We start from the raw sequence: 26546 nt of genomic DNA, 5'->3' as shown, positions 1-26546 counted from the left end.
TTAATAAAAAAAAAAAGATAGCAAGTGTGGGTCTCACTCTTCTACTTCCTGATTACTCCCACCCATGTGCACACACACACATACTCATGGGCCAGGCTAGTAAAGCTTCATGGGAAATGGAACACTGAAGAGTTCACTGGGAGGTTTTCAAATTTAATCTTACAAGATAAGCACTTTGGGGTTGATAAACCCAAAGGAAGTGTTCTGATGGAAGTCTGCATGAGATGTGTGAGTGTTACAAGATACAAGCAAAATGTACAAGTGAAGAGGTGGTTACAGGAAGGTGGAATGAGCTTAGGGGATTATCTTCTGATGCATTTCAGTTCACTTTGGAATTATGGACATGAGAAGTTGGCTAATGCTGATGTCTTGGGGTTTCTTTTGGAAACTTACTATTGTCTCTTGAAAGTAATTTCAGGTGGGCTCGTACCACTAAGGCAAGATTTGGGTGGCCTAGTACATGAAGATGACTGAGCGTCATCTCCTGAGAAGTTGGATTTATAAATTTATTTATTTATTTATTTTTAGCTGTGTTGGGTGTTTGTTTCTGTGCGAGGGCTTTTCTCTAGTTGCGGCGAGTGGGGGCCACTCTTCATCGTGGTGCGCGGGGCTTTCACTGTTGTGGCCTCTCTTGTTGCGGAGCACAGGCTCCAGACACGCAGGCTCAGTAGTTGTGGCTCACGGGCCTAGTTGCTCCGTGGCATGTGGGATCTTCCTGGACCAGGGCTCGAACCCGTGTCCCCTGCATTGGCAGGCAGATTCTCAACCACTGCGCCACCAGGGAAGCCCCGAGAGAAGTTGGTTTTATATGAAGAGATATTGATCAGAAAAAAGAGGGTTGGTGATCCATGGAAACATAGAAAACAAGCAAGTCTGAGAATCGTACTCTGGCAGTGCCCATCCATGCACTGTCAATGGCCAGAGAATCCTGGCTAATAGACTTCCTGTATTTTGATCCCATTCAAAAGACCATAGAGAAGAAATGAGCCTTAGGCTAAAGCATGCCCTTGAACTTTCTGGTACTCAATGACAAAAGGAAAGGCATTTTCATAAATCCTAACTGGGGCAACCATCTCTGTTACGCAAGAAACCTCTTTTCCTGGGATCTGAGTTTCCCCAGGAATTTTTCTAGCATGTTGAGCAAGGTGGTATAGGCACAATCCAAATCACTGGAATATTCCAAGGTGTTTTTTGTTTGTTTTGTTTTTACATGAGTGGTATCTGAAAGAGCTATGAGGAGTTCCAGACTAAGAAAGGGACTTACAGACCCAATGAGACCTGCTCATATGACAGATGAGGTGCCTGTGGTGGGAGGGGTGTCCTGGACTGGTTCAGGGTCATTTCGTTAGTCAGGGGCTGATCCTGACCCAGGATCCAGGTCTCCTGTGTCATACTTTCTTGAAAGTGACTACAGTATCTGGTGATACTAGCAAATCCTATTTCTATCCAGGAAGAAACTGCGGGATGCATTTATATTTTCTTTTACAAAGAGTCATGAGTTACTTTTACAACTCCCTTTTGTTACCGAAGCAGTATATGTTTTTGAAGGAAATTTGTAAAACATAGATAAGCACACAAAAAATCTATAATTGCACCAATCAGAGCATTGCTAGCATCTGGGTTTAGCTTCTTACTCCTCTCTATATTTTTTTAATTAATTAATTAATTTATTTATTTTTGGCTGTGTTGGGTCTTAGTTGCTGTGCGCAGGCTTTCTCTATTTCTCTAGCTGCAGCAAGCGGGGGCTACTCTTGGTTGCAGTGTGCAGGCTTCTCATTGCGTTGGCTTCTCTTGTTGCAGAGCATGGACTCTAGGCACGCGGACTTCAGTAGTTGTGGCTCACGGGCTCTAGAGCACAGGTTCAGTAGTTGTGGCACACGGGCTCTAGAGCACAGGTTCAGTAGTTGTGGTGCACGGGCTTAGTTGCTCCGCGGCATGTGGGATCTTCCCGGACCAGGGCTCGAACCCGTGTCCCCTGCATTGGCAGGCAGATTCTTAACCACTGTGCCACCAGGAAAGCCCTCTCTATATTTTTATTGAAAAAATCAGGATCATGTTTCACATACTGTTTTGAACTTGCTTTTTTTCATGTAACAATGTTGTCATATACTTTTTTTCCACATTATTAAATATTTTTCTAAAATAATAAGGAGTTTAATGATAAAAGAGGTGTGTGTGTATGTTTTTCTCCTTTGAAAAGTTATCCTTTCTGGCAAGTTGTCTTGTGTTTAAAAAGTTAAGACAAATGAGGGCAAAAATGAACAGAAGTGGCAAGTCCGTTCCACAGGGAGTGTGTCTTCTGGAAGCCCCTACTGCTAGAGACACATTTACAATTAGGCCTCCTGGTTTCATACATGTTGATAATAGCTGTGTGGAGGTGTGAGAGTGGGCATAAAGGGTGAACATCAAACTCCAGGTAGGAGCTCTGGATAATCTAGAGAGAGTCGCAAGTTACCCTGCCGAGAGCAGATATTCAATAGTTATCCAGTCCCTCTCCCTGCTAGGACCTGGCCATTTTAATGTTATGGGGAATGCTTTACAAGGCCTGAGAACTTCTCAGTGTGGACATTTGGGTGGCAAATGAGTGATGTGGCCAATGGCTGCTTTCTGTCTTGAGGAAAGCCAGGAGGACGCCTTAGAGCTCTGAGGGATTTTGTGGGGTCCACGTGACATTCCCCTTTGGGCCTCTCTGCCACCTTGGCTGCCTAGTTGTTCTGCTGCTGAGGTCTGTAAAGGGGCTGGGTGTTTTCTCCAATCAGCCTCTGAAAACTCTCTGAAGTGCAAAGTGTTCGCAAGTTCTTTCTGTCATGAATTAGGCCAGTGGACTCTAAACTGGACTGGGACATGTTCCCGGGAAAAGAGGTACAGATTCTGTTTCTATGTGTACAGCTAAGATGGTTGCAACTGAACACTGTCTTGAAATCCGACACCAGCTGGGGCCCCTTGTGCTTGTTTGGCTCATGCACCCAGGCTGAGGGCTTTTTAGCACCCATGCCTCTGGGTCAAGTTGGGGGGTGGAGAAGGAAGGACAAGCTAGGGAAGGCGAGAAGAAAAGCCCGGGAGTAGGGAAAGGGCATCTGCGGCAGGAAGGTTGAGCTGTCTGCCCCTTCATGCTCTTTTCTGTTAATATCTGTTCTCAAAGCAGCAGCAGGGTTTGAGAGCATTGACTACAATTTTGAAAGAAGTTCCACTGTGGGTAATATGTTATCGAACAGCATTGCATGCTACAGAGAAATCGTTCATAAAATGCAGAGCCCATCGATGTGGCAAACTTCATTGTTGTCTTATTTTAAGAAACTACCACAGCCTCCCAGCCTTCAGCAACTATCACCCTGATCAGTCAGCCGGCATCAACATGGAGGCAAGACCCTCCGTCAGCAAGAAGTTTATGACTTGATGAAGGCTCAGATGATGGTTAGCATTTTTTAGCAATAAAACATTTTTAAATTAAGTCATGTACATTATTTTTAAGATAAAATGTTATTGCACGCTTAATAGACTACAGTCTAGTGTAAACATAACTTTAATACACACTGGGAAACCAGAAAATTCATGTGACTCACTTTATTGTGATATTGCTTTATTGTGGTGGTCTGGAACCCGAACCTGCCGTACCTTTGAGGTATGCCTGAAAATCTGGTGATAAAGAAAAAATTAAGTGAGAAAAGCATCAGGGAGTATAGAATAGTATGCTGCGGTTTGTATACTAAAAAAAAGAGCGAGTGTGTGTGTTAGGATAATTACACATATGCATTCGTATATGTGTTTGTGAATACGTGCCATAATGTAATAGCTTTGGGAAAATGCATGAAAAACTTAATACAATGGTTGCCTCTGGGAAAATGGCCTGGGGCCCTGGAGGGCAGGCAGAGGAGGAAGACATATTTTTCACTTTTGTACTCTTTGAATTTTACCATAGGTGTGTATTATATTAACTATTCAAAAAGGTAAACATAAAAACATTTAAAGATTACATGTGAGCTCAAATAAGGGAGAAAAATAATGCTTATGAGGAGTTTCTGGGAGGCCTCCTGGAGGAGGTGGTGTCTGAGCTGGGCTCTGGGACAGGTAGAACTTTACCAGGAAGAGTCAGAGCAGAGACGATTGTACTTTAGGAGATGAGAGCAACACACTTAAGATTACTAAGTGAGGCAACATTAAAAAAACAAACAACCCAATCCAAAAATGGGCAGAAGACCTAAATAGACATTTCTCCAAAGAAGACATACAGATGGCCAAGAAGCACATGAAAGGATGCTCAACATCACTAATCATTAGAGAAATGCAAATTAAAACTACAATGAGGTATCACTTCACACCAGTTAGAATGGGCATCATCAGAAAATCTACAAACAACAAATGCTGGAGAGGGTGTGGAGAAAAGGGAACCCTCTTGCATTGTTGGTGGGAATGTAAATTGATACAGCCACAATGGAGAACAGTATGGAGGGTCCTTAAAAAACTAAAAATAGAACTACCATATGACCCAGCAATCCCACTCCTGGGCATATACCCAGAGAAAACCATAATTCAAAAAGAGACATGCACCCCAATGTTCATTGCAGCACTATTTGCAATAGCCAGGTCATGGAAGCAACCTAAATGCCCATTGACAGACGAATGGATAAAGAAGATGTGGTACATATATACAATGGAATATTACTCAGCCATAAAAAGGAACGAAATTGGGTCATTTGTAGAGATGTGGATGGATCTAGAGACTGTCATACGGAGTGAAGTATGTCAGAAAGAGAAAAACAAATATCGTATATTAATGCATTTATGTGGAATCTAGAAAAATGGTACTGATGAACCAGTTTGCAGGGCAGAAATAGAGACACAGATGTAGAGAACAAAGGTATGGACACCAAGGGGGGAAAGTGGCGGGGTGGTGGTGGTGGTGTGATGAATTGGGAGATTGGGATTGACATATATACACTAATATGTATAAAATAGATAACTAATAAGAACCTGCTGTATAAAAAATAAAATAAAATTCAAAAATTCAAAAAAAATAGAAAAAAAAAAAAGATTACTGAGTGAGGAAAGGCAGGGAGAGTTTGGGGGTTGTTTCATAGTCCCAGGGCAGCAATGGCTAGGTGGAGTGGGGATGGGGACGAGGAGAAAGTAATGAGAGAGCTGGTGGGAAGGAGGTTATTTTATACTTACCGTTCACAAATTGGCCCCAGTGTTCCTTTCCAAATCGTCTCCTGCCTGCGCTTCAGCCGCAAAAGCCAACTCTCTACCCTCCAAATACACAGACCTTTCTCCCCTGCACACCTGGGCACCGGCCGCTTCCTCGGTCTGGATGCAGTCCACCAATCGCATTTTCTCTCCCCTCTGAGACCGATCTCAGATCTCAGATGTCTCTCCTTTCTGCCTCTCCCACCCCCACTGCCCTTGAAGATTTAAGCACTCTGTCCTCAGCATTCTCTTGGCATTCTGCACTTACCTTTATCATGGCACTTGTCCATTTAAATTTTAATTTTTTCTGGGATGAAGCTGAGCGTAAGGTCATTTGTATGCGGAAGGTTGCTTCTTTTCTCTCTAGTTTAGGATTTTATTCTCTAAGGTCCCAGCTATATGGGGCCTTAGTATGATGAAGTACAGCCATACCAGCTGCCTTTGCATGGCCATCACATTACCTCTCCCCAAGAAGTCACTTCTTCTATAGAGAACAACCACAACAAAAAAGTGAGGGTTAGAGACATTATTAACAAAGTAGGAAAAAATATTTTTAAAAAACCTCTAAGCCTAGTCTAAACTATATTAACATTTTCTTTGTTATCTTTTGTCCCCATTAGGCTCTTTAAAAGTATTCCTAGTTTAAAGCCAATTAAAGGCAGACATCCTGTCATTTTTTTAGACTTCTATGGATTTGGAACTTAATGTTCATGGAACATTATGTATGCATAAGCAATGAATTAAACAGCAAAAAAAAAAGAATTCTGCTCTGGAGTATCTTGATAGTTTCAGGGTCATTACGAATTTGTTTCTCCCAGTTTCCTGGGAGAAGTTGAGCATCTAGGGAGACAATTGATGCATCTAGGGAGATAGTTAATCCCACTGCTGTGTATTATATCTGCAATATAATCAATATAGAAAGTATATACATTGATATCCCAAAAGGGGATTTTAAAAACCTACGAAAGGCTGTACAGACTTGTGTTCTTAGGTTATTCCTCTTTGTTCCTCTTCTCCCTTAGACAACTTAGGGAGTAACTGCTGTGCCCTTAGTACAGTTTTATCTGTAGAGAGACACGTATTGGATGAGCTAGAATTCACAGCAAGTCTGGTTTTGTCCACCATGGCACAGATACCTTTCCTCTGCCTGGACCCATGCCATTCTGGCCATTCTGGGCATTCAAGGGCATCAGACCAGACTTGTACATTTATTTTTCTACATAAATGAGATTCTTTAATGAATCATTCAACTGCTTCCTTTTTCAGTTACTAATAAATCATGGTACCTTTCCTCACAATACGTACAAGGTTAACCTAATTCTATTTTTGTATTCAAAATATAGTTGACGTACAATATTACATTTATTTCAGGTGTACTACATAGTGATTTGACATTTGCATGCACTGTGAAATGATTACCACAATAAGTCTGGTAACCATCTATTCCCATACAAAGTTATTACAGTACTATTGACCATAGTCCTTATGCTGTTGTATTACATTCCTGTGACATTTATTTTATAACTAGAGGTTTGTACATCTTAATCCCCTTCACCTATTCCCCTCTCCCACTCCTATCCTAATTCTTTTTAACGCTGTATCGGATTCCACTGTATGGATACAACAGAATTAATTTAACCACTGCCTTTTGATACCTTTTAGTTATTCTCAGTTCTTTTTTTTTTTTTTTTTTTGCTGTTGTGAAGAATGCCGCAATGAAATTCTTTTTTAAAAAATATTTTAAAAATAGGTTTATTTATTTTTATTTAATTATCTTTGGCTGCGTTGGATCTTTGTTGCTGCTCGTGGGCTTTCTCTAGTTGCGGTGAGCAGGGGCTACTCTTCGTCGTGGTGTGGGGGCTTCTCGTTGCGGTGGCTTCTCTTGTTGTGGAGCACGGACTCTAGGCGCGTGGGCTTCAGTAGTTGTGGCTCACGGGCTCCAGAGTGCAGGCTTAGCAGTTGTGGCACACAGGCTTAGTTGCTCTGCAGCATGTGGGATCTTCCCGGACCAGGGTTTGAACCCATGTCGCCTGCATTGGCAGGCGGATTCTTAACCACTGTGCCACCAGGGAAGTCCTGCAATGAAATTCTTGCACATATTTCTTGACTACTTGTATAGGTACAACAAGACAATGGGTTTAAAGAATTGGAATTGCTGGGTTAAAATTGCTGCATTTAAAATTTTGATAGCCACTAGCAGGGATATACCAAGGACATGTGGGTAGAAGGGGTCCACCCCAGGTACAGGCAGTGAGGGAGTACATCATCTGCTGAGAATTTAAAGACAATAATAAAATCAGTGTGTGTTTGCTTTTTATTATCACCATGTGCTGGCAGTGATAAAGTTAGAGTAATGCTTAGGGGTGTGTATGGATTCCATTAGAGCTGACTTCGAGGGTATATTGTGATTCCCCAACCTTATGGCACTACATATTCCTAATTCCTGTTTACTGATTCCTAATCAGTAGATTAGAATTAAAGAATGATAGCACAATGATTTTAGAGACTATGAAACAGAACTTGACTTACTTCCATTCTGTTATTCTATGTGACTTTTTGGAGTTTTGTGTTTAAATTTAAAACAGTAAAGCAGAGTGCAAATTGCAAAGTGTGATATTTCTGATTGGTAATTGCAAGTTTTAGTTCATACAGGAAATATTTTATTGCACTTGAATAATACTTTAAAAATTGAAATTTATGTTTCTTGTAAATTATTACTTGTTTATTTTAAAGCTACAGAATTAGTCAAGGAAATAATGATTGTTCCTGACTCTTGCACATTATTACTGAAGCTAATTTTGCCATAAAAATGAGGGAGTTTAAAAAATGATCAGCTCCGGGTGTCAAAAACACAAAGTGTGCCACTGAATTCTGTTATATTGCCTTCTACAAAGATGGCATTCTTCCGTACATCTTCCAATGGTGTCTGAGAGAGTCTGCTTAAGGGAGAAATCTTTCAAATGTTGTTAGAAATAAGGCCTATAGTAAGAAAGAAACCACCCACCAGCTGAAAAATGTCTTTCCAGCTCTCCCTCCTCATCTGCTGCCTTTATTTTAGGATTGTGTCTTAGTCTATTCGAGCTGTTATAACAAAATGCCACAGACTAGGTGGCTTATAAACAATAGAAATTTATTTCTCACAGTTCTGGAGGTTGGGGAGTCCAAAATGATGGCCCTGGCAAATTCAGTGTCTAGTGAGAGCTTGCTTCCTGATTCATTGATGGTGCCTTCTCACTGTGTCCTCATATGGTAGAAGGGACAAAGGAGCTCTCTGGGACTCCATTATAAGGGCACTAATTCCATTGATGAGGGCTCCACCCTCATGACCTAATCACCTCTCAAAGGCCCCACCTCCTAATACCATCACCATATGAATTTTAGGGGCACACAAGCATCAGATAGCAACAGATTGCTTAGTTTCATCAAGGTTGCAAAGGTAGGTAATCTTCCCCCAGATGAGAGACAGCTGGAGAGGAGATAGAGACAACTCTGAATGGGTTTGGAGGCAAGTCCTCCTCACTAGTTTGTCCTCTTGGGCAAGTTACTTTACTTCTCTGTGCCTTAGTTTCCCCAGCTGTAAAATAACAACAATGGTATTGAGCACATAGTATTGTTTTATTTTATTTATTTATTTATTTTTGGCTGCGTTGGGTCTTTGTTGCTGCACGCAGGCTTTCTCTAGTTGCAGCGAGCAGGGGCTACTCTTCGTTGCGGTGAGCAGGCTTCTCATTGCAGTGGCTTCTCTTGTTGTGGAGCACGGGCTCTAGGCGCAAGGGCTTCAGTAGTTGTGGCACGTGGGCTCAGTAGTTGTGGCTCACGGGCTCTAGAGTGCAGCCTCAGTAGTTGTGGTGCATGGGCTTAGTTGCTCCACGGCATGTGGGATATTCCCAGACCAGGGCTCGAACCCGTGTCCCCTGCATTGGCAGGCAGATTCTTAACCACTGCGCCACCAGGGAAGTCCCGAGCACATAGTATTATTGTAATGATTAATGAGCTAATTTTCATAAAGCACTTTCAACAGTATCTGACCAATGTGTTTATTATTATCCTTATTTATTAAGAGTCAGGCATGCCGCTAGGCATGACAGATAGAATCTTTTTAATTGACTTAAAAATCCTTCAAACTATTCACTATTATCTACATTTTACAGTTCTTGTTATGTGAGTTGCCGAAGGTTATACTGCTAGTCAGTGATAGAGATGAGAATCTAACCAAGACCTCAACTCCACAACCTGGGCTCTGCAAATGATGGAATATCAGCAATTTTATACTTTGAAGCTGAAACCAAATCATCTCACTCCATGCAGTGCTCTGGGCTAAATATCCTGAACAAAATAACTTGACTTCTTTTACAGTTTGAGCAATCTGTAAATTAAGGGTTTACCCTAATTCTAGAGAATGTTGGAAGCCTTAATGATTGCCCCTAAAGAGAGATGATCTATCTCACAAAGGAAATTAATTAAAAAGAGAACATCTGTTTGAAAAAGAGTTTTATATTAATACTGGGAGTTATCTTTTGAGTAAAAAACCACCAATTTGGAACATATATCTAAGCTATCTATAAGGCTTTACATTTTAAAATTAAGGAAATTAAGTACGGGATATAAAATGTAGATAACATATATGTGAAAAAATACTGTGTAGATGGAAAGAGTGCTGACTCAGTGATCCAGTTTCTGGGCTTCAAGTCAGCCCCCACTACCTAAACCACTTCTCTCTGGGCCTTGGTTTTCTCATGGGAAAATGAGTAGGTTGAACTAGATGACCTTTCAGGTATCTAATCATGCTAAGTTTCCTTCCACAATTAGGGGACATGCTATTTCACATTCTATTTAGTGGTTGCTCAATGATGGGGGAGTACCAGGATTTTGGGGAATTATCAGAATTCACAGACACAAAACATATGAAGAAAAAAAGCTACATATTTATTTAACCAAGAGAGGATTAATATCCTTAATCTCTAAAAAGATTTTTTTTAATATTTAAGAAATGATGACCACCTTGCTAGAAAAGTAGGCAAAGTAGGTGACTTATGAAAGAAAAAATGTAAGTGGTCAACAAAGAGATGAATTTTAATTTTCACTAGTCGAAAATAAAATGCAAATGAAAACAGATCAAACTGGCAAATATTATACCCAATGATGGCAGTGTGATGAAATGAACACTCTCATATACTACATATGGAGTACCAATTTGTCCAAGTTTTTCATCTTTCTTGTTCCAGTAATTGTGCTCATACCTATTTATACTAAAGAAATAATTGTATATTTGTACAAATTTATTTTTTAAATGTTCACTCAGTGTTATTATAGTAAAAATTAGAAACAATTTAAATAAGTTGGTTCCATAAATAATGCTATGTTCATATAATGAAATATGACAGTCATTAAAATTATGTTCAAAGGATCTCAATGATATAAGAAATATTTATGATGTAAATGTTAAATAAAAAAAGCAAGATGCCAAACTATATATAAAGTACGATATTAGTTTTGAAAAAAAAATGACACACTGAAAAAACGAAACAGGAAAAGGTACACTAATATCTCACAGCTTTTGGTTTTAGGTGGTAGTTGCATTTCTCCTTTAGGTCGTTTAGATAGTTCAGTATTTTTGAAATGTTCCAGAACATGTATTAACTACTTTTATAATCAGGAAAAAAAGGTATGTAGAGATGATTCAGACAAAATGAGGGGAAGAGTTAGCCAAAGTGGGGAGGCCATCTTCAGTCTGATTGGATCAGCAAATAAGGGAGGAAATGTTGCTCACCACTAATGGTTTGAGTGTGTGTGTTGAATGATGATGGTGGTGGTGGTGGTGGTGGGATGAGAGAACCCTGGGATGTGATGGTTTTCTTCGTTACAGATGGCGCTTTAGAGCTGGGAGGTACCATGGGCTTGGTGGAGGTCTACCCAGGTATCAGGTAGATTTCATATTTTCACAGTAAGTAAAGATCAGACGGAGCTACTTTAAGTCTAAGGGGAAAACATAAAATCTGAAAGTAGAAACTCTTCTCTACCCCTTCACCTTTTCAGACAAAAAGAAAGACCCTCAGGGCCAAGGGTCTTCCTCATTCTCAGAGCTGCTTTGATCTGTGATCTGGTTTTATGTGGGTAGTCCATTTTCACTCTTGAGTTTCTTTTCTTTCTTTTTTTTTTTTAAAGTGATTTTCATTATTACTTTTTGCTCTTTTGCAAAGAGCTAATTCTGCAGAATGGGGGCAAGGAGGGCCAAGGGAAGTTAGTGAATGTAGCTATACCAGTTAGGAAGTTCACATAATCTCAGAGTAACTTCAAGAGTATTCTTTGGCTAGAATATTTTCTAGCGGTGGCCCTTACTTCCCTGGGGCAGACGGTGATGTCTTCTTGAGATGCAGGTAGAGCTTGTACTTGAAACTCAAGGCTTTCTCTTTATGACTTAGCTGGGAATCCTCACCTTTTTCTCCTCTATCTCCCTTCCACCAGGAGGCAGGCTCTAAGCCTTTGCACTGTCTACCTTTATGTCACTTATTTGATGCATCAACATTCCTTCCAATACTTGAACAAGTCACTGAGGCGCAAAGTATACTTTTTGTTTTTTAGTGATACTTTTCTGCATTTTCTCTAAAACTAAAGATGAGAATGAAACCACAGCTTGGACAAAATGCTATAGAAAACAAAAGTTCCCACCCTTTAAAATTTTATCATGAAAAAATTTGAATATATATAAAAATAGTGAGAATAGATTAACATACCCCCATGTACCATCATTCAACATCAACAGTTCTCAATATTTTCCCAGTCTCATTTCATCCATCATCCTTAGTTTTTTTTTCTTTTCTGGAGTAATCTAAAATAAATCCCAGACATCATATTCATTTCAGCTGCCTGATAAGGACTTTAAAAATGCATATGACTGGGCTTCCCTGGTGGCACAGTGGTTAAGAATCCGCCTGCCAATGCAGGGGACATGGGTTCAAACCCTGGTCTGGGAAGATCCCACATGCCACGAAGCAACTAAGCCCGTGCGCCGCAACTACTGAGTCTGTGCTCTAGGGCCCGCGAGCCACAACTAGTAGCCCACGTGCCACAACTACTGAAGCCTGCACGCCTAGAGCCCATGCTCTGCAACAAGAGAAGCCACCGCAATGAGAAACCTATGTACCGCAATGAAGAGTAGCCTCTGTTCGCCGCAACTAGAGAAAGCCCACGCGCAGCAACAAAGACCCAACGCAGCCAAAATTAATTTAAAAAAATAAATATATTTTAAAAAAGTATATGACTACAATGTGATTATCACCTAACAAAATTAGCAATAGTTCCTTAATGTCATCAAACACCCAGGCCGTATTCAAACTTCTTTGAATGTCTAAAAAAATATAGAAAAGACTTCAAAAACTCTCTCATGAGGAGGAAAAAGAGAGATGGGCTTAGGACATTTGTGAGAGGAGGCATAATTACTCAGCTTAGCTTGTCCCTTAAAAAAGAACCAGAAGCCAGAAATAGTGTTTCTAGGAATTTAAAACAAATTCAGCTGTTCAGATATAGAAAATTCTTGTCTCGGACATGATGGGGGCTCATAGATATTCTCTAGCCTAAAGGGCCCTCAGATCAGCCTTTTCTGCCTTTTCGAGTCAAACTTAAAAAACAAAGGAACACACACAAAGTGCTTCAAAATTGTACACAGAACTCATGCTTTTAAAATGTGTTTTATTTTATTTTAATTTTATTTTAAAATGCACAGAAGCAAGGAGAAGAAAATGAGAATCAGCTACAATCTCAGGACCATAGACAATTCATCTTAACATGTTGGTATATATACTGCTCTAGATGTTTTCATAACTGTGGAATCATACTGTACATATTTTGAAAACTGCTTTTATCCCATTCAGCATAGGGACCCTTTTCCTGTGTCAGTTAATATACTTGTACTCTGCTATTTTAAAGCGTATTGATTACAGGAATAAACTAATTAGTTTATCCAAGAACCACCTGTTCTTGAATAATTTTTTTCCCATTATAAACAGCGTAGACAAGAATATGTGTGTAACTAAATATTTCATGTCAAAGTTTGTGGAAGGATAAGAACTCTCCTCGCTGCCATCCTTCTTCCCTTCTCACTCATTCTCATCCCGTATAATGTAGCCAGATTCCCCTTGGTTCTCCTGGAATCTCTCTGGCACCCCGATCTGAAATACCACACTGTCCCCTTGTCTCACAGACCTGTCTCTCCTCCAGTGTTTGTTTCCTGTTTGCCAGTGGCTCCCTCCGAGGCCCCCAGGCCTCACAATCATCTCACTTTGGGCCTGCATGTCAGCTCTAGCTCTAATAATCTTACAACAACCCTTCAAGGTAACTAGATAAATAACAGATACTTCTATAGTACTTACTCTGTGCCAGGTACTATTCTATGTGCTTTACATTCACTTACCCATTTATTCCCATACAACAACCTTGTATGATACTATCAGTATTGCCTATTTACAGTTGAAGAAACTAAAGCTTAGTGACTTTGGAGGCAGCATGGTTTCAGAGTCCAGGCTCTTAATCACTGAGCTATACTGCCTCTATTGACAAAGGTGCAAAACTCAGAGACGTTAAGTAATTCACCCAAGATCGCACAGTAAGCAGCAGATGTTGGGGCCAAACCCAAGCTTGCCTGATCCCAGGGTCTGTGCTCTCCTTCTTACTCTGAATTGCCTCTTTTTATTTAGCAGGGGTTGTCAAACTTTTTCTGTAAAAAGCCAGATAGTAAATATTTTAGGCTTTGTGGGCCATAAAGTCTTTGTTGCAACTTTGAGTTGTAGCAAGAAAGAAGCCATAGAAAATTTGTAAATGAAAGATCATGACTATGATCCAAAAAAATGTTATTTATGGACACAAATTTGAATTTCATATGATATGCACATGTCATGAAATACTGTTCTTTTGATTTTTTTTTACCATTAAAATTGTAAAAACCATTCTTAATTCGTGGGCCATACGGAAACAGACGGTGGGTTTGGCCCACAGGTGACCCATAGTTGACAAGTTTGCTTTACAGTGTCATTACATTCTAGAATGGTTAGATATGCATGTACTTGCCTCTTTGCTTTCTTTCCTTGAACAATTCAGCTTGGGCCCCAGATGTGCATACCCAACTGATAAAATATGAGTCCTTCAGTAAAAGAAATTCCCTTAGAAAGCAGTTCAGAGACCAAGTGACCTTCCCTTGAGTATGCCTCGTGGGGTTCCACCCTCAACTCCAAGCAGTTTTTCAGAAAATTCCAGCTACTTTGAGAGAGATACATTTTCCCATCACTTTATTAGTTTTGACATGAGATTCTAGAGTCTTTATTGGTGCTCTGGGCCGTTGCCTGGCTGACTAGCCTTGTTTTTGACTCTGAACTTGGACCAAATTGAGAACTCTAGACCTGTGGAGACAATCCAGTTACTGTGCTCCTGGGAGTGGAAGGGACCATTCAGGGCAGGGTGGGTGGGACAGAGGAGGGGAAGGGTGCCAGGGTCCCTGCTTGGCCTGGGGTCAGGGGGGCAGGGCTCCTGGCTCAAAGAGGCCTCAGGACTTAGTGATATTCCATTTAAATTCAATTATAATGGGATTAAATAAGCTTTAGGTTTAGGAATGTAAATACTGCTTAGAACCTTGACTCTGGAGAACAGTAATAAAAGCTGCAAACCAGCATCTTGCAAGCAAACTTTCAGAATTAAATCCACTTGGAGTACAGACGATCTGTGTATAAAAATAAACTGATTTAAAAGTGATTTCTTTTTGTGATTCAGAGGAGAAATTTAATCATTATTTGTAGCAATTAGAAATGAGCTAAGGGGAATTACTGAAGTAGGGTTGAGAATTAGTGAAATGAACTCTTGCAAGATGAAAAACTTAAGATAAAATATTCCTTGAGAAGATGTTCCCTGCAAAGGCGATAACCTTAATTTTAAAAATACTTTTTCCTGAAGTTTAATCTTCATACAGAAAAGTGAACACATCATAGGTCTGCAGCTTGAAGAATTTTCACAAACTGAACACACTTGTGGAACCAGTTTCCGAATCAAGACACAACACACTTCTTGTAAATATCAAGAACTCCTTTATTTGTAGGAGGAGAATGGGAGTAGGGACCTGTTTGGAAGGGATGGCCGGAAAAAGTGCCTCGAAACTGGGTTTGCTTAGGAAGCATGGTTTTACTTGAGGTGCCTTGGGTAGGGCAATGGGAATTATGGGGTGTGGGTGACACGTGGAGCTGCTGCAGCTTTGGAGTCACCCTCTGTTTAGGTCTAACTTTGCCTCTGCCATTGCTTCACAGTGTGACTGTGACAGGACTCCCCACCCACTGAAGTCTCTGCAGTTGTGAAATGTTGATCTCCATGCGGACAGCAGCCAGCTTGCTCACTGTTACGCTCTCAGCACCTGATACGGTGCCTGCCACACAGGAAGCCCCAAACAACCGTTTTTTAAAAACGAGGAAAATAACTAATGAATAATGTATACAGCCCTTAGAAGATGCTCAATAATGTAAATGAAAGTCACAAAATGACCCATTGATCCAGTAATGCCATATTCGTAAATGTATTCCCCAAGAAAATTTTTCCACGTAAAAGTAACTTCTATAAATGAATATATATTTTATGTATAAAATAACACTTGTTAATTATTGTGAAATATTGAAACTAACTCAAAGACTGCTAGCAGTGGGGAACAGCTGTGCAGTTATGAATTGTTGAAACATTGAAAGCTATTTAGCTAAAACCTGGCAAGTATGTTGATTATGTTGAAATAGAAAGTTTTTTAAATTGGAAAAAATATTTAGAAGATATATACAAGTGAATATCTATTACAGAAAGAAAACAATGACAACTTGGACTGATAAAGCTTACAAGCGGCTATACTTTTCCTCTATTAAGTTGCTTAAGATTTTTTGAATTGATTCTCTTTCCCCAGAAGAAAAAGAAACGAAGTGAAGCACCCACTCTCCTACCACCACCCCAGCCCCCCCAATACGTGGAGCCCCCCATCCTGAGCAGGGGCTGCTCTTGCTGTCGTGTCCCTGCTAGGCTGCGAAAGTGTTGTTGAGAGAAGGCGCTAGCGGGAGTTGCTGTGAAGCACAATGATTTCCTAATCGTCTAAGTGTGTTAGATTCACGGCAGAAGCAATTTCTTTAATGAATGAATTGGCTGTTGCCAGCATAAGTCCTTTGCCCAAAACTCTTACAAGAAGGATGACATTTAGATGTATTCTTTATCATTGACAGACTATCCCTGGCAGATGGCTGCCATGGGTTCATCTTTTTAAAAAAATATCAGGGTTTTATCAGCATTTTGAAGTAAGCCACAGATTCAATCGAAGCCCAGATAACCTAAAATCTGCAATAATAATAATCAGTCAATGAAAGTCATAATTTCATCTTAGTTTTATATTATGCTCTATCATTGTTTTCGTTTTTAATTTATTTTTTATTATTTTTATTATTTTTTATTTTTGGACATGCCACACAGCTTATGGGATCTTAGTTCCCTGAACAGGGATTGAACCTGGGCCCTGGCAGTGAAAGCGCCAAGCCCTAACCTCTGGACCACCAGGGAATTCTCTGTTTTTTTATTTATAAATTATTATTATTATCATTTTGTGCTCTATCATTCTGAAGGGGCTTTCTCACAAGACAATCAAGGGAGTATTCTCAAATGTACAACGTCTTGTAAAAGTACAAGCATAAATTATTGCTGTGTTATCATTTCCATATGAAGATGTGAGTCTTCAGATAGAGTCTGGGCGAATATTTGACGTCCCAGCCCCCATGCTTGGACATTCAATATTTGGCATTTTAAATAAATAGTAGTTGAAGTTGAAAAATATGGTGCCTGCCCATAGATCCCATGTGCCAGGTTCTGTGATAAGCCAGACTCTCCACATACTGAATTGTTATAATAATTCCATCAAGAAGGTGCTTTTCTTATTTTCATTTTTATAAAGAAACCAAGGCTCAGAGAGGTTAAGTAACTTGGCCAAGGTCACCCAGCTTATGTGTGGTAAAAATGAATTTGTGAAAATCAAGTGAATTATTTATTTGATTAACTCATTTGTAAAGGCTATTATGTCTAATTAAACAGAGACTGTAGGTGGACGAAGATAATAATGTCCTGGAGGGGAATATCTGGATTTAGAGGAGTGATTTTAAAAATTACCTTTTGAAGACCTATCCTACGGGTCTGTTTTACATAAGTTTACATGTGATCTGTCAGGAAGATTGCCAATGGAGGAGGTTATAAGCCCAGATTGTATTAATAACCTTTACTTTGAAATTTGGTCCAAAAGACCTTTCCTTCGTCTGAAGCTGGGATGGCCCTGTGATGACGTCCCTTGGCAGACGGGACACTGTCTCCAAGGCTGATCTCATTGTCTGGAGCTCTTTCACCTGCAGTGAATGAGAATTTATTTGACCGTTTCAAGAAATTCAGATTCCGTCATATTTATGTGGCCCGGTTTAAGTGACAGGCACCGAATACGGTTGCTTTTAAGCAAGTTATTTTGTTTACCCAGGGGTCTAGCAGAGTTCCTGATTACATAGGTAGCTGTTCAGAAAAGAAAGAAACAATTTTATCCTCACAACATCTCTGACAAGTGGTTCCTAAATCTGTCACAATCTTGTGGATGAGTAAACCGAGGCTTGGAGATTAAGCAAAGTGCTCAAAGCCATGTCGTTGTATAGGTAATGGAGTCTGATTTCAGATGCAGAAAATGACAAGGACAGTGCCCTTTCCATTACATCTATAGCCAATTCTTGGAAAAACCTCAAGGGAAAAACCACAGCAAATTTTTAGAGTTCTGGTGATTTCTTCTTTCTGATCGCAGCACAAATTCCCACATAAACCAAGGACTGGCTGATGAATCAATAAATGAAAGGAAGCGCTTCCGTTATGGGCGGCTCATCACATTGCTCTTTCTTGCAGTTCCCAAAGTGGCTGGGATCCATTAGAGACTGAAGTGGCAGAGACCACTGTCGGCTGTGGTCTCAGCTTCTTGGAGCAGAAGCCAAGAGAGAGCAGTCTGAAGACGTCTCATCCACACATCAGGTTGCTACTGTGGTCTTTTTCATGTTGCCACCAGAGCAATTGTTTGTGTTTTTATCCGTGGGCTGATTTTAGAGATCAGATCAGCTTCTGCTTCTTGACTGGGTGGGGTCGTGGGTACGGGGTATAACAGATCCAAGCGTTCCCCGCCGAGGGTAAGAGTGGCTTAGACAAGGGGGGAGCTCCACTGAGGTGGACCCCCTGATTAATCAGTTTGCCAATGAGGAAGCTCCCCCATCAGCAAAAAAGGGAAAAAAGACTCAATTTCTCCCTTTCTTTTTCTTTTTCCAGTTGAAGACCAGCCTTTGGAGGTTTCCAAAGTAGATGGTGCGTCTCCCTTGGATGGACCGCATGACGTAACATTCTGCAAATTGCTGTCAGAGGTGCTAAGAACACAAACCCATCTGGTTTCCATTCCTCGTCGTTGAATGGCGTTTGCTTCAGCAGCCCACTGAGGGCTCTTTTCCTCGGGATTCTGAACTTGTAACTAGGAATCCGAGCTGGGAAGATGCTGAGTTCCATCAAGTGTGTGTTGGTGGGAGACTCTGCTGTGGGGAAAACCTCTCTGTTAGTGCGCTTCACCTCCGAGACCTTCCCAGAGGCCTACAAGCCCACAGTGTATGAAAATACAGGTGTCGACGTCTTCATGGATGGCATCCAAATCAGCCTGGGCCTCTGGGACACAGCTGGCAATGATGCCTTCAGGAGTATCCGCCCTCTGTCCTACCAGCAGGCAGACGTGGTGCTGATGTGCTACTCCGTGGCCAACCATAACTCCTTCCTGAACCTGAAGAACAAGTGGATCGGTGAAGTCAGGAGCAACCTGCCCTGCACCCCCGTGCTGGTGGTGGCCACCCAGACTGACCAGCGGGAGGTGGGGCCCCACAGGGCTTCCTGCGTCAACGCCATAGAAGGAAAGAGACTGGCCCAGGAGGTGAGAGCCAAGGGCTACCTGGAGTGCTCAGCCCTCAGCAACCGGGGGGTACAGCAGGTATTTGAGTGTGCCGTCCGGACTGCCATCAACCAGGCCAGGAGACGCAACAGAAGGAGGTTCTTCTCCGTTAACGAGTGCAAGATCCTCTAAACCCCAAAGACTCTACGTAGCAGTCACTTACGGCAAAGACTAACTGGGACAGGGAGAGCAGGCAAACCAGCAAGGGTCGATGCGCCTCCTGGGCACGTCCTGAGCAGCCTGAAACAGCATGAGCAGCAGCAGGAAACCTTTCGGATACAGTTGTTGATGAGACTTGGCCACTGGATGCTTTTACGAAATACCCTCTACCAAAGAACTCTTTGCCCAGTACGGTTAGAAGATCCCTTGGGAAACTGTAATGAATATTCCATCTTCGATTACAAAACCAAAGTGGTCTCCATGATTTTGGATAATGAAGTGAGTTTTCCAAAGAATTCCATATTTAAAGACACATTTTATTTAAATAATAGCAAAATAAATAGCACTGGTATATAATTAGTTTTCACACTTGGAAAGTCTTTTCCTACCTACTGACAAACACAAATTGATGTACGAGTGAAACGACCTCATAGGGCCCTGCCATATGTTTGTAGTGTTGGTATTTTCGTCTGAAGTAGTAATTTTGTTGAAACCACTTGCCAGCTAGATTTTATTAGGTAATCAAAATTTTAAATTACTGTAAACTGATCCTTGCAATTAATTTTCCACCCACTTGTTATTCAGAGTTGTATATAAAATACAGTTCAATGACACAAGATACTTTAATACTGCCTAATGATTTTAAACAGCTATCATTATATGTCTCTGTAATTATTTTTTTTAAAAAGTGCATTTCTTATGGTTTTGCCTTTCACCCAAAAAACTCCGGTTATGTACTAAGTATTCTTCTGTCATTCACCAAAACAGATTGAAGGAAAACCTTTCAGGTAGAGAATCAGACTGCTCACAGTGATGGCAGCAGAACTTGGAACAGACGCGAGGAAGTCTTACTTTCGTTTCAGAGACCGCTGCACTTTGCCTGCTTCTTCTGACACCGGGGTTCCTAGCTGGTTGTAGGTCTTGTGAAGGGGCAGGCTCAAAGTCTATATAATTGTGATTTAGCAAATTTGTTATCTGAGCTCTAAACTGAGCTGGCATGGCAACATAATTCATTAATTTTAGGACCTAATCAGAATAACTGGGATGGTGTCTACATGTATATGTACGTATTTAAGGGAAAAAAGGGAATTTATAGCTTTTACTATTTCATGAATATGAAACACCTGAGTAGGAAAAAAAATCACAAGTTCCCAGCACAGGGAACAGGAAAACTATACAGCAATTGCTCAGATAATAAAAATTTCTTAAGGGAAATACTGAATCAATAGGGACATCCCTCCAACCCCCAACCACCATTCTGTCTAATAGCTTAAAAGCAATGGTATTGACCATCTGTTAAAGCTGAGAACAGAGGACTATGTAACTTAAGAAATCGTGAAGGCTGGAACCGACGTGTTTCATTTACTCACCTAATCAAAACCTATAACTACTCTGAACCACGTTTATGAAAGTACATCATTGTTATGGTGTAACATGCCATTACACACCAATGGTAAGGCAGTTGGCATAAATGACTATGATTAGACCTATGTTGACATAACCAAACTGATTTTTCAGTTTCCTTATGTGGTCAATTCTTTATAGCTATAATCGATGTCAAAATCAAATGTGTGCTCATCTCCACACTGCCTTCTCTTTTTCCTCTTCTCCCATCCACATTCAGGAAAAGGGCTGGGACCAGGGTCTGAGTCTCTGCGTCCAAGGTTCCCTCAGTCCTCTGGGGCTGACATATCTGCCTTCGCCTGGACAGCTCCAGCTCTCCAGTCCCACAGCTCATCCTCGGCTCTGTGTCACCTGTGTCCCTTGACTTGAGAGCTACTATATCCAGCTGTCTATGTTGGGCATCCAGAGGGTTGGAGGGCTTCAAAGCTGGCCAGGCAGGGGAGGCGATGGGAGTGCATCTCCTTGTGATATCCCTGTTGACCCTCCTCCTCTTCTCCAACAATCGCAAATGGTCTTAAATAACTTCTGCAGATTTTCCTTCAGGGCCGGTCTTTAAGGTGGGTGGTCTTTAACCTGATAGCAGGAATAAATTTCTAATGACTAAAATTGGTTGTCCCAAAGCTTTTCCTTCTTTCTTGTTGAAGGGAGATTGGCAGGGTGGGGACTGAAAATGGGAAGGGCCCAGGTAACTGGGTAACTGATTCTAAGTGAGGGAAGAGGTGGTGATTCCACGGTGGAAGCGGTGGAGGAAGGGAAGGTCATAGAGGGCATGGTCAAATGACTTTGCCTTCATCTGGGCCACAGATGAGCCCTCTGCTTGCAGGCTGGAGCCAAGCTTAAAGGCTGTCTCTGGGAACCCTCACACCTGAGAACAGGAATCCACGTGTAAACCCTCCCCAGCAATGGGACCTGGCAGAAACCGAGGCCCGCTGGTGTCTGTCTCCCCTACCAGATGATCATTCTTGAAGGCTGGGCCACCTCCTGTTCATCTCGGTGTTCCCAGGGCCCAGCTCAGGGAAAGAAGCATAGTGAAACAAAGTTGTGTTGAACTGAGTTGGAGAGAAGGACAAGAATTGGGCTGATGTGCTGCGAAGTGCTTATGGGAATGAAACAGACCTCCACCAGCCCGGGGGGGTAGGGGGCAGGGGTGGGGAAGAAGCGAAAATGGGTCATTTCGTTAGAATCCATGCAGTGTGTGTTCTACGTGGCTGTATATCTATTTTTCCTGCCTCGACTCAGGCTATGTTTCTTCCCCTTCAAAACTTTCAGTGACTTTTTGTAGACCATTGTACGCTGCTTTCTAACCATGCCAAATAGCAACATTAAATATGCTCTTGTTTACGTGAAAGAGTTGGTTTGAGTACGTAACGCATCCTATTCTGTTTTACTTTGTACTGACAAAACGGGGCAGCCGAAGCTAGTGTGATGAAATGAGGCTGAGCGACAGGAAAGTGGAAGGCATCCCAGCGGTTACAGTTTGCGGAGGGCTCCGGACGTGCTGACCCCTGTGCTAAGCACTTGAGCGTGTGTTATCTCACCATGTGGGGTGAGCACCACCTTACACGGGGAAACTGAGGCCTGGCGCAGCAGGTGAGTGGCAGCAGCAGGAGTCTCGAGTGGGTCTGTCAGACTCCAAAGCTGTGCTCAAGACCACTGTGCCCCACTTCCGCCCAGAGCAGCCCGGCTGTATGGGTTTGCCACATCTCGTCTCATGTAACCTTGCAGGCCCCAACCTTACTAGTCCCTGTATTTTAAAACTTATTTTTAATAAAATATTCCCAGTCTGATCTTTATCTTCCCCTTTTATTTTTATTTCTGGCAATAAGGAAGGGACCCACCTAAGTCACAGAGCACCATCATTTGCAAAGGTGTCTGCTTTAACCCTTGGCTTTTAAGTATAATTTTATAGGTTGACTGCATGTGAATTGGCAGAAATGAAATACATCATGATTTGATGCTTTAAAAACCTTGGAAAAAATTCTCTTTTTTATTTCACTTTTCCACCCCTCGGGTTTCAGGTATCTTCTTTGAATGAGGGAGTGACAGGGGAGAGGAGGGCCTGATTCTTTCCTTTTAAGGATTTGGTACCAAGGAAGGGCCCTTTACCCATTATGAGATGGGATGAAAGGATTCCAGTGTGGCACATCTAAGGGTTACACTACGGTGGAGGGGACGGGGCATCTGCAAGTGTTCATCCCCAGGGCCGAGAAGACTATTCTATGGGTTGAGTCAGATCAGAACAACTCAAGGGTAGGGTCCTATTTTCCCTCAGGCTGTATCTCTTCTGATAAAGCAAAGAAGCATTAATCACTAGCCAAGATCCTGAGCAGTTTTTCACCAGAAAAGATAAAACAAGCCACAGAAATTATTTGTGACGTAAAGTTCCTAAAGAGTACTTGATTCAACCTAAAGTTCATATTTTGGTCAATTCTAAAATATGTCCCGACATGGGACGCAATCCTTAATGGTAGATAGACAGCAATAATGGGGGAGTAAGAGGCAGACATATTTTGGAGTCACAAAGTCTGGGTCATGTGTCTTTCAGCCTCAATTTCCTTAACTTAAAACAGTAATTCCTGGATTCCTCTAAGAATTCGTGCAATAATATTCGTACAATAATAGCTTTATATCTGTGAACTGTTGTTCAAATGGATGTGTCATTACGGTTTTGGTGGACCTCTATGCAGATACATAGGCTGAACATTCTAGATCAGATCAGAATATTCTAGAACTTGTTGATAGTGGGCCACACGATGGGAAACCTACACAGAAGCAGGTGCCATTTGTAGCAATGCTAGATAGAGCAAGATGAGTAAAATGACACGTAATGATAGTGGCAACAAGCTACATTTGATTCCTACTGGTTCCAGCTTTGTGCTAGGCACTTTACATGCACCATGTCATTGAATCCTCAGAACATGCTCAGAAGGTAGATATTATTCTCTTTCTGTTGATAAGCAACTGAGGCTCAGACTGATATATGGAGATATTTCCCTTGTACAGTTACTTTTCAAAACGTCCCAGTTTTACTATGTAATTTTGGTTTAATTAAACTTGACCAGCTAAAAATTATACGGTGAATTATATTTAATGTTCATTACACTCGCTAACTTAGCTAAGATGGTGAGAATGATCCCTGTTACGCGCTGATGATTAGGGCTTGGCAGCCTTCCTTCATGCGCTTCCTTTTGTCACTTTTCCTATGAAAAAGTCTCAGCTGGTTCCTATCCCACTGCCATGGTGGTCTCTGCTGGCTGTTCCCACTCCCCGTTTCCATTTTCCACCCTTGGCTGCCCTCCCCTGTGGCTGGGAGGCCAACCCTGTGGGCTGCATCACCCAGGATCTCTTCCTGGCTGGCTTCTACTTGAATGCAGCTGGTGGGAGACTCTGGCTGGAAGTCAGAGGGTAGGAGGAGAGAACAGGTGGGTGTTTTTTCCTACTTCTTTCTTGCTTGGGTGATGCTTATCTGTCCATAGCTGTGAATCCCTCTCACCTGCTGAGCAGCTTCTCCTCCACATCACCAGCTTTCATGGGGCCCCAGGATGGTATTTCCTCTCTCTGCCTCTCGGTCCTGTAGGAAGTAATGGCTTCCTGCTGGTGCTAGTCTTGGGATGCAGCAACATCCCTCCTGTGTTCCCTTAACCCAGACCTCTACAAGTAGTGCCTTCATTCAGATCTCTTCATCCGAGCCATCTGGAATAAATTTGGTTTCCTATGGAATTTTGACTGATATACTCACCAAATATTAAAAGTCATCTATATGTTCTTGCAGTAAGTGAGTACACATAACTCTTCTGAAGGATATGGGTTTGGCAGCGTGGCTAACTCCCCTGTCCTGAGCCTCAAAAGCCAGGAAATATCACTCTCTACTTCTATTTTGCTTGGAAGAGAAAGCAGTATGTTGATTAATTCTAATCTGAATATGCAAAAGAATAGTTCTGGGAGAGCAAAGTTCAAGAATTGTGGGGTTTCTAATGACATATTTATATTAAGAAGCTTTTATCCATAATATATAAAGAACTACTATGAATCATCAAGAAAAACAGCCCAATTTTAAAAATGGATATTTCTCAGAAGAAATATGCGTGACCAATAAACAATAGAAAAGGTGCTCAATCTCACCAGTAGCAGGGAAATGCAAACAAAATCCACAATGAGATATCATTTTCACACTACTGTATTGGCAGAGAATTAAAAAGTATGACTATGAAACATTGGCAAGGGTATGAAACAATAGGAAACCTTATATGCTTCTTGTGGGGATATAAGTTGATATAACATTTTGGCATTTCTTAGTAGTATTGACTATCCTATACCCTTGACCTAGACATTTCATGCCCTAGAGATATACTTGCATAGACTTCCTGGGAGACCTGTATGTAAACGTTCTTAGTAGCATTGTAGATAATAGCAAAAACTACAAACAACACAATGTAAATAGAGAGAATGGCTAAATAAATTTTGGTATATTCTCACATAGAATACTATGCAACAATGAAAATGAATGAACTGTAGCTGTATGTATCAATAAATTAATGTAGACAATATTGAGAAAAAAGCAAGTAGTCAAATAATATATGTATTATGATCACATTTAAGTGAAGTTCAAATGCAAGCAAAGCTTAACAATACAATATTTAGGGTTAGAAACATTTTAAAGCATGGGAATGATTAACACAGCATTTAATTAAGTGGTTACCTCTCCTAGGGAGATAAGGGAATACAACTGAGCAGGGTCACCCAGGGATGTCACAGGTATTGGTAATGTTCTATTTCTTAAGTTTGTGAAGTGGGTACAAGAATGATCATTTAATTTTTTCTGTTATTTATTCTTCAAAAATATTCCTATGTGTTTTATATACTCTTTTGTGTGCCTGATATAATTCATAATTTTAAAAGTTTTTTTAGGACTTCCCTGGTGGTCCGCGGTTAGGACTCCGTGCTCTCACTGTCAAGGGCCCAGGTTCGATCCCTGGTCAGGGAGCTAAGATCCGACATGCCGCACGGTGTGGCCAAAAAAAAAAAAAAAATTTTTTTTTAAAGTTCAGGTTGTACAGTCAAATTTCCAGAATTCCAGCTCTGCCCCTCACTAGCTTTGCAGCCTTGTTCAAGTTAACTAGCCTCGCTGTACATCGATTTCCTCATCTGTAAAATGGAGAAAATAATACCACAGGGTGGTGAGGAGTAAAGAAAGGAATGAACACAGGTAAAGTCTGCACTATGTCTGGCACATAGCAAGTTTTCAATAAATGTCAGCTCTATCATTCAATTGTCATCCTCCCGCAGAGCTGGGAGGATCCTGATCTTTAGTGGATGAAGACATTAAGATCTGGGGACGGTTAAATGACCTTCCCAACGCTCTGTGAGCTGGTGGCAGACTCAGCCCACCTCGCTCTCCCTACCACCCTTTGGGTGTTCTTTCTCTAAGCTTCATGAGCAGAGAGGTTTTGTTTTACTTGTTCGCTTTTTATAAGCTCACTTTTCAATCCAGATTTCCTGTACTCTATAATTTGCAGTGTTTTTTCTTAGCACAAAGCAGGTGCCTTTCAGTGCCTTACAGAAGGGATCAACAGAGATTCCGTTGCCTTATTTATTCATTCAGCATTTACTAGGCTCCTTTTGTCCTCTCAGGGGGTGATACTAGGCTTCTTACGTTCTCTCAGGGGGTGATTCAAAGAAAGTAGAGGACGTCACTAAAAGAGACATCGATCCGAGCGTCTCTCCATCGCTGGATTCACAGTATTGTTTCATAATTATGTGTTCATATTTCCATTCCCCCCATTGGACCGTGACCTTCTTA

At 41.3% G+C, this 26546-nt stretch overlaps 1 protein-coding gene and 1 long non-coding RNA gene across 3 annotated transcripts in view; one reads left to right on the top strand and one right to left on the bottom strand.

Annotated features, from left to right (window-relative positions):
* The window catches only part of RHOH (ras homolog family member H), an 82594-nt gene that overhangs the window by 17426 nt on the left and 38622 nt on the right, over window positions 1-26546 (top strand). Inside the window, exon 3 of one of the 2 annotated variants that reach the window (XM_082464318.1) lies at window positions 18112-26263. In XM_082464318.1, coding sequence (XP_082320444.1) covers window positions 18740-19315 — 576 coding nt within the window. In that variant the 5' untranslated portion in view covers window positions 18112-18739 and the 3' untranslated portion in view covers window positions 19316-26263. Of the gene's footprint in view, window positions 1-6900; window positions 26264-26546 lie in introns of those variants that run through there. The other variant, XM_082464317.1, reaches the window with a different exon arrangement.
* LOC309662021 overlaps window positions 498-26546 on the bottom strand; it is an 82290-nt gene continuing 56241 nt past the window's right edge. The window contains exon 2 of the long non-coding RNA XR_014264432.1: window positions 498-2021. This is a non-coding gene — a long non-coding RNA (uncharacterized lncRNA). The remainder of the gene's footprint in view (window positions 2022-26546) is intronic.

The sequence above is a fragment of the Balaenoptera physalus genome (genome assembly GCF_965194825.1).
Source record: "Balaenoptera physalus genome assembly, chromosome: 5".
Classification (NCBI taxonomy): Eukaryota; Metazoa; Chordata; class Mammalia; order Artiodactyla; family Balaenopteridae; genus Balaenoptera; species Balaenoptera physalus.
This window is presented reverse-complemented; position numbering and strand designations above follow the sequence as displayed.